The sequence below is a fragment of the Sceloporus undulatus genome, chromosome 6 (assembly GCF_019175285.1).
Source record: "Sceloporus undulatus isolate JIND9_A2432 ecotype Alabama chromosome 6, SceUnd_v1.1, whole genome shotgun sequence".
In the NCBI taxonomy this organism is placed as follows: domain Eukaryota; kingdom Metazoa; phylum Chordata; class Lepidosauria; order Squamata; family Phrynosomatidae; genus Sceloporus; species Sceloporus undulatus.
Genome location: NC_056527.1, coordinates 113,162,314 through 113,172,939, shown reverse-complemented (window position 1 = coordinate 113,172,939; position 10,626 = coordinate 113,162,314). Strand labels below are relative to the sequence as shown.

The 10,626-nt window shown below is 45.2% G+C and overlaps 1 protein-coding gene across 1 annotated transcript in view; it reads left to right on the top strand.

Annotated features, from left to right (window-relative positions):
- Positions 1-3,003: 3,003 nt before the first annotated feature.
- Positions 3,004-10,626, top strand: part of SALL2 (spalt like transcription factor 2) — a 16,618-nt gene continuing 8,995 nt past the window's right edge. Inside the window, exon 1 of the mRNA XM_042476606.1 lies at positions 3,004-3,114. Coding sequence (XP_042332540.1) covers positions 3,042-3,114 — 73 coding nt within the window. The 5' untranslated portion in view covers positions 3,004-3,041. The remainder of the gene's footprint in view (positions 3,115-10,626) is intronic.

Sequence of the window (10,626 nt, the reverse complement as noted above, 5' to 3'; positions counted from 1 at the left end):
CTTTTGTTTTCAACTTCCCATTTAATGTGCTTTAGAAAGGACTGGAGGAGCACTGCCTGGCCAAAGGCTTTATTTCATTAAACTCTGTAAGTTTCAAATTATTCTGCTCTTTCTAGATTGGAAACAGACCTACCATGGGAGGGATAGGTATGAGTCCCCCCCCCCCCCCGCTTGACATGTTTTATGGAACATGAACAGAGAAACTGTAAACATAGGGAAAGGCTGCCAGGCTTTTAGATCTTTTATTCCCATCAGGTTCCAAAACACGCAATCCCAATGCCTCCCTCTTTGTTGGATTATTTTCTCTTCATTTACATAATAAGTTTATTCTAGCATGATTCAACAATATTTCTTTAAGATATCCATGGCATCGCTGTCCCCATTTTACAGAAGAGGAAAACTGAGGTTTAACTAAGAACTTGTTGTTATTGTTTGTTGTTGTTGTTGTTGTTGTTGTTGTGTGCTTTCAAGTTGTTTTCAACTTATGGCAACCCTAAAGCAAACCTATCATGGGGTTTTCTTGGCAAAATATGTTCAGAGGGAGTTTGACATTGCCTTCCCCTTCCCCTGAGGCTGAGAGCATGTGACTTGCCCAAAGTCAGACAGTTGGTCTTATGGCTGAGCAGGGAATCGAACCCTGGTCCCCAGAGTTGTAGTTTGGTTTAGGGCCATGGAAATACATGTTAGGGTGTGTATATTGAGGCAAAAAATAACAACAGCAGAGTTTTGGAGGTGTTTAACAAAAATAGCTTTACACAGCAGAAGTCTTTAAAAGGAGCAAAAACAAAACAGTACAAATGGCACAGTACATAACAGCAAAATTGATGCAAGTAAAAACTCCTAATTCAGCAGCATGTCAATGTTACCTTACCACTGCAGCAGCATGGAGAGCAATACAGCCAGTATGCTTCCAGCAGCATGGTGAGCATGTACAGAGAATGCTCCCAACAACCCAGCAAACTTACAAGGCAGTTATACTTTGCTAATTGGCTAAAACAATCACCTGGCCTAATTAGCTAATTACATGACTGATTGCTAGTGCATCATGGACTACACCTGCCAGTTTACTACACTCTCATCCAGTCACAACTTCAACTTAGTCACAACTAGCATACCTTGACAATACAGAGTATGAATGTGAATAAAATTATGTGAATCATCATTCCGTTTATTTCATCCAAAGCTTTCCTCTGCTTTCTTCAGTTCCAGAGTGGCTGCATTTCAATGGAGCAACCAAAATATCTATCCCATGGTGGGCATCTTAGTGGTTTGGGAACATGGAATTACTGGGCATAAATGCAAGAAATTATGTGAACATTGTCCAGTTAACTTCAGCCCAAGTTTGTTCTGATTTCTTCCACTCCAGAAACAGCTGCATTTCAATCGGGAAACTAAAAATGCCTATCTATCCCAAAATTTAAGACACATCCCCAAATGGGCATGTTAGTGATTAGGGAGCATGGAGTTAATGGACATAAATGTGAGAAGTGATTTGAGTATTTATCCAGTCTAATTTCAACTAAAGCTTTGGGCTGATCTCTTCCAGAAGTGGCTGCATTTCAATGGAGAAACCCAAAATGCCCTTTGATGTTAACTGCCTTCGAGTCAATCTCGACTCAAGGTGACCCTATGGGTGAGACATCTCCAAGACCCCCTGTCCTCCACTGCTCTGCTTAATTCCTGCAACCTCATAAAACCTGTGACCTTCTTCATAGAGTCCATCCATCTGGCATGTGGCCTTCCTCTCTTCCTACTTCCCTTCACCTTTCCCGGCATTATTGTCTTTTCCAATGAGTCCTTTCTTCTCATGATGTGTCCAAAGTATGACATCCTCAGTTTGGTCATCTTGGCCTCTAGGGAGGTTTCCAGCTTGATCTGCTCTAGGACCCATTTGTTTGTCCTTTTGGCTTTCCATGGCATCCTCAGCACTCTTCTCCAACACCACATCTCAAATGAATGGATTTTCTTCCTATCATCTTTCTTAACTGTCCAGCTCTCACATCCATACATGGTAACAGGGAATACAATGGCTTGTATGATTCTAACTTTTGTGCTGAGTGGTATATCTTTGCATTTTAGAATCTTTTCTAGCTCTTTCATAGCCACCCTCGCCATTCTTAATCTTCTTCTGATTTCCGGGCTGCAGTCCCCATTTCTATCAGTGTTTGATCCCAAGTATGGGAACTCTTTTACTATTTCTATTTCTTCATTGTCTAGTTTGAACTTATGAAGGTCCTTGGTGGTCATTATTTTGGTTTTCTTTACATTCAACATTAAGCCTTCCTTTGCACATTCTTCTTTGATCTTCCTTTAGTAGGTGTTCCAGGTCTGTGAGGTTTTCTGCTAGTACTATGATATCCCAAAATTTCAGACACATCCGAAAGTGGGCCTTTTAGTGGTTTGGGAGCATGGAATTAATGGACACAAATTCAAGAAGTGATCTGAGCTTTATCCAGTTTACTTTCAGCCCATCTTTTGGGCTGATTTCTTCCACCCCTGAAGCAGCTGTGTATCAACGGGGAAACCAAAAATGTTTCATCTAAAGAAAAATTAAGATACATACCCAAAATGGGCATCTTTACTTGAAAGCATGGAACGTTTGGGCCTCAAAGTGAGAAGTGATTCAAGGAAGTTAAGTTCAGCCCAACTTTGGTTCTGATCCCTGCCACTCTCAGAAGTCTCTCGATTTCAGGAGCGGGAATAAAAGATTCCCAGAGATTTCCTCCTCTCTTTCCAAAGGCAGGGATTAGTCCAGGGAAAGAAGGAGTTAAATTTCCTTCTCCTTCCCTCTCCCCCCTCTCCAATCCCTGCTAGTACAAAAGAAAAAGAGTGTACAGAAAGATTAAGAGTTTTGCTTTTACAATGAGAGGCACAAAGGGGGGGAGGCGTGTCCCCTGAGAATGTGTGAAAGAGGAGGGGGCTGGTGGGTGGTGTGGGGGTGGCAGGAGGGATCCCAGTCCCAAGAGAGTGGGATCAAGTGCCCACTGGCTCCCCACCAAAGACAGCAACTTGGGGTCCCCTTCCCCAACCCCCCTGCAGGGATGTCTCGGAGAAAACAGCGCAATCCCCAACAGCTCATCTCTGACTGTGAAGGGTCCACAGCCTCTGAGAACGGTGGGTGCCATGGGGCAGGATCTGGGGGCAGGATCTGGGGGGGGGGGGGCTTCAGCGGGGGATCTTCTGGCAGGTGCCACAGTGGTGATGGTGGAGGGGCTTGGCAGCCATGTGGGAAAGCAAGTATTGGAGTGATGTTGGGGGTGCATGTCAAGAAGTATCTGGGTGGCAAGGAAAGGAGAGAAGAGAAGGCAGAGCGGAAAAGTTGGGTGTCTCAACTGGAATGAAGTTTATTTGAAACAATCCAACTCTGTGCAAACTGTCTCAGTAGAGATGGAGTTCTCTCCCACACACAATGCCCTGCTCAGAAACAACACATATTTGGTATGCAAAAGGATCTTGCAGCACCTTTGAGACTACCTTAGGTCAACTTTCTCAAATACATGGTACCAGCTTCTTTTTTTCATTTAGTCACAAAGGTGCTACGAGATCCCTTTGCACTCTGATTTTCCAGACGAACATGGCTATTAGGTCTTGGAATTCTACAAGGATTTGGGTGTTCCTCTGTCTTTTAAGTTCTAGAAAAACAAACCAAAGTGGATGAGTGTGAGTCAAAGCATTGGACATACATTCAGATCTCCTTGCAGGGATGTGCCATGTGCATGCACATATGCGCAGAGAAGAGGAAAGTTACTTTTTGTAATACTGTTCCATAGGATTCCCCCAGCTAACACTGTCAGTGTGAGCTGACTGGGGGAATCTGGGAGTGATGGTACAAAAAAAAGGGGGGTAGTGTGATACATATTCTGTTTGTTCCTCTCTCACTTTCATGCACAATCACATAAATTTGTCTGTCTGGTTGCTTCCTTCCTTCCTTCCTGTATGCACACAAAACACCATTTGCCTCTTTAAAGATACACACATCTTTCTCCCCCAGCATCCTTTTAATGTCATGGTCTGAAATGAGATTTAAGAACACCCAGCTCAGTAATATCTTAAGTGTTCAAAGTGTCAAAAGCACTTCACAAATATAAACTCTCTCTTGTGTCTATAGCTAGGCTGTACTGTAAGCCCCGTGAGTGCAGGGAACTACCTTATTCTGTGAAATGTATATGTACAGTGATGATGCTATAGTGCAATCCATTAAGTAATTTATCATTGTTATTGTTGTGTGCCTTCAAGTCATTTCCAACTTATGGTGACCCTAAAGCCATAACCCCATCATGGGGTTTCCTTGGCAAGTTTCTTCTTTCCTCTGAGGCTGAGAGAGTGTGACTTGCCCAAGATCACCCAATTTGTTTACATGGCTAAGATGGTATCATTTTACAGAAAGGGGGAGATGAAGGGGATCAGGGTCATGGATGAGAGACTCAGTGCTCAGCTTAGGCCACCTGAGGAATTACAATGTCCTAAGCTGCTAAAACATCCAAACACTGAACTCAATTTGCAAGGTATTGCATGTCCTTCCAGTATCCCATACTTTTCTAACTTCTGCACCACGGATAGGAATTGGATGCCTTGAGTCCCTATACCAGGAGAAAGGCAGGATATAAATGAATAAAATAATAAGTAATAATAATTATGTGGTGCTGAGGCACATATATGGGCCCTCTCACATATCCCTGACCAAACCCCTAATTTGCTGGGCCGGAAATCAGCCAAAATTGCAGTAGAAGGCATGGTTTTTCTGCATGATGCATCTCCCCACCTCTTGACCAGAACGTCACTTCCACTTCTGGAAAATGGCAGTAGTGTGGCCCATACAAGGCCCAGAAGGCTCAAAAATGCCCCATGACCCTTCAGATATGCCCATCAGACTCATACTATGCAATCCAGACAAGAGTGCTATTGGCTCATAGGGAAGTGCTTGCAGATCATAACTTCGACTAGCTCAAAAAAGTGAACCAAGCTACATTATAGAAGTTAATGCTAGGAGAAGAAGGGAAAAGGGAAAGAGGAAATTCCCAGATGGAAGATCTAACTTGAACCCAGTCCACAAATTTTAGTTGTATTTTGTTGATGTAAGATGTCTTGAGTCCCTTACCAGGAGAAAGGTAGATAAGAAAGAAAGAAAGAAAGAAAGAAAGAAAGAAAACCCAAGAGTTCCTCCTGCCTCACATAAAGCCCAATCCTATACATACTAACTTGGATAAGTACTGTAATCTTATCTAATACAAGTAATGTATTTATTTATTTATTTAGCGCTGTAGATTTGCACAGCACTGTACATAAAACAATAAATATATAAGAGTAAACCTGCCTATGGCGTACAATCTAAGAAATAATAGGATAATACATATAGAATACATAGGAATATAGGAAATGGTACGATAAAAGAGGCAACAAAAGAACATCAAACAGCAAATGATAATCACGCAATGCCTGGGAACGCTTCTCTGAACAGGATGGTCTTCAACTCCATTTTGAAGCTGGAGTGTTTCAGTGTTGGAGTATGACTCTGGAGAGCAGGGTTCGATTCCCAGCTGGGCCATGAAAGCCACTGGGTTACAATGGGCAAGTGAAATGCTCTCAACCTCAGGGGAAGGCAATGGCAAACCCCTTCTGAACAAATCTTGCCATGCAAACCCCACGATAAGGTTGCCTTAGGGTTGCCATAAATTGGAAACAACTGCAAGGCACAGAACACACCGAGTGCAGCATACATTCTAGTTTCTTGCACCCAAAGTCTCCAATTCTATGTGCACTTACTTGGGAGTAAGTCCCCTTCAATGCAACCTGATTTTTCTTCCCAGCAAAAAAATAAAAATAAAAATTGTGCATCACTCTTAAACACAGCGCACAGATTATGTGCTCACTAAGGCATCCTGCCACTCAGTACTTCTTCGTTCACTTGAAGATGTGCTGTTATATAGTTAGCTACCTATTCCACAGGTGTGCATAGACTGCACCCCACACTCTTCCACACTCCCAGAGATCTGTCACATATTCTCTATATGCATTTGGTCTCTCAGTCATTCTCAGGCACTTTCTGCGTTGCACACATCTCCTCTCCTGCTCCTGTGCATTTTCTCACCCAGTTCTTTCACAGGCATATGCATCCTTTCATGCGCAAATGGGGGGGGGGTCACACACATATGCATTCTGCCACACTTCCTCACCCACGTATTTTTGCCACACAGTGCCTCTTTTCTCTCCTGCCCTCTCTGCTCTTTGTGCTGTTGCTAAGTAACTCACTGAGGCCTAGATAGTCTCTCTTGTGTTAAGTTAAAATTCCCCCCTCCACCTCCATTACCACCCTCCTGTTTTCCTTTTTGCGCCTTTGCTTGTGACAATTGACTGGAATCCAGCTTCTTCAGAGATTTTGAGGCAAAGACTAAGGAGAGGTCAGGACAGGACTTGATTAAATGGGTTGTTTTCCCATTCTCCATGGAAGAATACTTTTTAGATGCAGCAGACTATGGAGGCAGACAAGTTTACCGTCTCTTTGGGATGTGTTTGTTTAGGTGAGAGGAAATTGGATGGTCATTAAGTGTGGAAGCCTGCTCTCCAGACTCACGGGATCATTGTGTGCAAGAGTTCCTGAGCAAACCTCATCAGACATATTTACGTGCCTTACATGCGCCTGTGTGTTTGCACAGGCCGCTCGCCATGTTGAAAAGCAATGTGCAGCCCAGCCCTAGGTGGGATGTAGGGTCCTCAGATCAAAGGGCCTGGCCCTGAGTTTTCATGGATCATCTCCAGGTGATGGACAAAGGTGCAAATGCTCCAATTTTGGGTGGTTCAACTACAGAAAAGAAAAAAGGGCTATGCTCCAATCTCCAAGTCAGCAAGAAGAAGAACAGTTTGCTACGATTTGCAACGTTTAATCAATATGTTGCTGCAAATTACAAAATATCCCTGGGGTGCTTAATTGGCTTTATCCATTCCTCCCAGGTGTTCGAGTGCCAGGGTCCACCCTCTGCTCTGCTCTTCATCCACCTTTTTCCTAGAAGCAAGCAGGCTAGATTAAATGTCCCTTATCCCACTTTTTGAAATAAGTGAGAAGAAACAATCCCCTCGTTCCACCTTGATCTGGGAGCAGCCCCTTTAGCCAAGATTTCTCTTCATTTTTAAACTGGAAATTGAGGTGGGAGGGGGTTTAAATGACAAGCTGTGAACTACTATGGTTTTCCACTTAATGTGTAAGTCTAAGGCTGTATCAGCACTGCAGAAATAAAGAAGTTTGATGCCGATTTAACTGGCATGGCTCAATGCTATGGCATTCTGGGATTTGTAGTTGTGTGAACTATTTAGTCTTCTCTATCTGACAGCTCTGGTACCACAACAAACTACAAATCCCAGATTCCAAAGGATGGAGCCATGGCAGCTAAGGTGGAGCCAAACTGCATTATTTGTGCAATGTAGACCCAGCTATTGATGCCACCAGGGACTGTCCCATAGGTCTCAGGATTCATCTCAGAAACTTCAGGGCTTGGGACAGCCCTGAAATAGCAATCCTTATGGGATAACTTGGAAATAAGTCACACAGTTGAAAGGAAACTTATGTGTATAGAAGCACAAGGTAGACCTGTGTAATTTCTCAGGGCCAGTCAAAAGGTCCCTTCCGTTCCATGTAAAACACAGACTGAACTGGCAGCTCAGTCTTGGGCACTTGAGGGGCAGAGAGGCAAGCTATGTTGCTCACAGCTCTTTCCTACAAGGCCTTGCTTCCTACTTCTCAGCATCTGCCACTTGAATCATGTGTCTTATCTTAGGGCTGGGGTTGGCCCTGTACTTTCCCATAGATCCAGATCATGGTCCCCTGTGTGTTTGTCAGTGTGAGATTAGTTTTACACAGCAAACAGTGAGGCCAGGGTCTGATCTGCACTGTAGAAATAATGCAGTTAGACACCACTTTAACTGCTTCAATGCTGTGGAAGTCTAGGATTTGTAGTTTGTTGTGGCACCAGAGCTCTCAAAGGTTAAATGTCTCACAAAACTACAAATCCTAGACTTCCACAGCATTGAGCCATGGGAGTTAAAGCTGTGTCAAAGTGCATTAATGCTGCGGTGCAGATTAAAACTAGGCTGCAGTTCCACACTACAGTAGCTCTCTATGGCTCTCCCTCCTGAGAGAAGTCAGGCTGGCTGTATCCCTTGTGAAGGTCTGGAGCAGGGGTAGGCAACCTGTGGCCCACGGGCCAGATGCGGCCCGGCAAGGCCTTGGGACCAGCCCCCGCCCGGTCCTGCCGCCGATTGCCGCCGGAGCCTTTGGCCTCTTGCGTGAGGGCGTGGGGCCTTTGGCCTATCAGGAGGCGGGCAAGCGGGGCAAGCGGCGGGCAAGGGGGGCAATTGTCTATAGAAGCCTCTGAAACATGCATTTATATTAACATTTTTTTAAATCAGCATTTTTTTGCATGTCCTCCATTTTTAAAAAGTGTCCTCCATTTGAAAATTTTGTCCTACATTTGTCCCGGGTTATTTAATTTAATTTAATTTATTTATTTATTTATTTATTTGCTTCCCCCCCCCCCCCAGTTGTCTGAGGGACAGCAACCTGGCCCCTGGCTCAAAAAAGTTGCCTACCCCTGGTCTGGGGGGTTCATGTGGAACAGATTGTTAAATGTGATACATATCAATACGTGTTAACGTTCAAACATCAAATGTGGCAGACAAGGAGTGACAAGAACACTAAGTAGCACCCATGGGTTATGGGTAGGGGGTGAGATGGTATGGGAGGAGGTCAATGGGGCTGGCATCCGGAGTGAGCAGAGCAGGGAGGCCAGTGGGGTCCTCCTCCTCGCCCCCTGCAGCAGGCATCCCCCTCTGAAGCCCCTCTGCCTCCCTCCCTCTCTCCGTCTCCAGCGGCGCTCCAGAGCCAAGCGCAGGAGGGCGCCCCCGGCCTCTGCCTCTGCCTCTGCCTCCCCTTCGGCTGCAGCCTCCTCCGGACAGCAGAGGTCCCTGTGCTGCTGGAGCCACTCTCCGCTGCAGCCGCCCAGCCTTCCCCTCCTTCTCCTCCGGAGGGGATCGGAGGCCAGGAGGCCGAGAGGATGAGCAGCCCCCGGGAGCCAGGCGAGGAGGAGCCGGAGACGCCGGGGGACGGCGAGGGGATGAGCCTGATGCTGATGGGGGAGGCCTCAGGTGGGGAGCCAAGGGAAGGATGCTGGGTCCCCCTCCCTCTCTCTCGCCTGCAATGCCATCCAGGCCCCCCGGGAGGGCTTTTGGGCAGGGAGGGGGCCTTGGTCAGCCAGCCATCATCTCAAGAGCCCTTCCTCCTTGGAGGGCCCGCCATCCCTTCCCCAGGGAGAGCCTCTCACTCCTGCCCCTGGCAGATCCCTGGCCTCCCTTTCTCCCAACTGCAGCCTGGCTCTGCCTGAGCCCCTTTCCTGGGGGTTTGGAGAGGCCTTGTTTGGGAGCTGGCCTCCTCCTCTCCTTCCCCATTGTCTGCTGGCCTCCTGCTTCCTTACTTTGGAGCAAAAAACCCAAACCGGATCCCCTCAGACTCACCTCCTACTCCCCAAAATAGTGGGGTTTCCTTTGATTTGGCTTCTTGGGGTGGCTGTTTTCCATTTTCCTTTCTTGGTTTTCTAGACAAGGGTGGGCAGACAGGGTTGTTGTTGTTATTGTGTGTCTTCAAGTTGTTTCCTGCTTATGGAGATCCTAAGGTGAACCTATGGTGGTTTTTTCTTGGCACAGGACGTTGGCCATGGCCTTCCCTTGAGGCTGAGAGCGTGTGACTTGCCCAAGGTCAGCCAGTGGTTTCATCGCTGAGTGAGGAATTGAACCCTGGTCTCCAGAGTCATAGTCCAAAGCTCAAACTAGCCTTGCAAAGGTGGAGATTTGAATTCAGGCTTTGGACATTAGGCCAATAAAAGGAAGGGTGGATGATGATCGTGATGATATTAATAATAATAATAATAATAATAATAATAATAATAATAATAATAATAATAATAAATATCATCATCACACAACCTTCCTTTTACCATCCTGATGCCCAAAGTCTGAACTCAGATCTCCACCTTTGCAAGGCTAGTTTGAATTTGTCATCATCATCATCATCATCATCTCCCCAAACTGTGGCTCAAGGTAGATTTCAAAAGCTAGGAGAGACACAGATAAAAATCTGAACTGCTTGGGACCAGAAGTGTTTGGTATTTCTTGTTTTGTTTTTCCAGACTTTGGAATACCTGTATTTTCATATACATAATGAGAAATCTTGGGGATGGGACCCAAGTCTAAACACAAAATATACCTAATCCATATAGCCTGAAGGAAAATGTATACACTATTTTAAAATAATGTTGTACATGAAACAAAGTTTGTAGTGTAATGTAGACTGGACCATCAGAAAGCAAAAGTGTCACTGTCTCAGCCACCAATGGAAAAAGTGGGAGTTTTGGAATATTTTGGATAAGAAGGACTCATCCAGTAGAGACATAAAATAAAAATATGTACACATAAAACATAAGACACAACCCTGGGCTTTGCTTATAGGACAGAAAATCTGTTTCTTTCTTTAAAAGGGCTGACAGCATGTATTTCTTTGCCTGTCCAGTTCTTCTATATTCTGCCAAGTATCCTCATCCTTTGGCAGATTTGAACATTATTCCAAGCATCCATGTTTTTGAA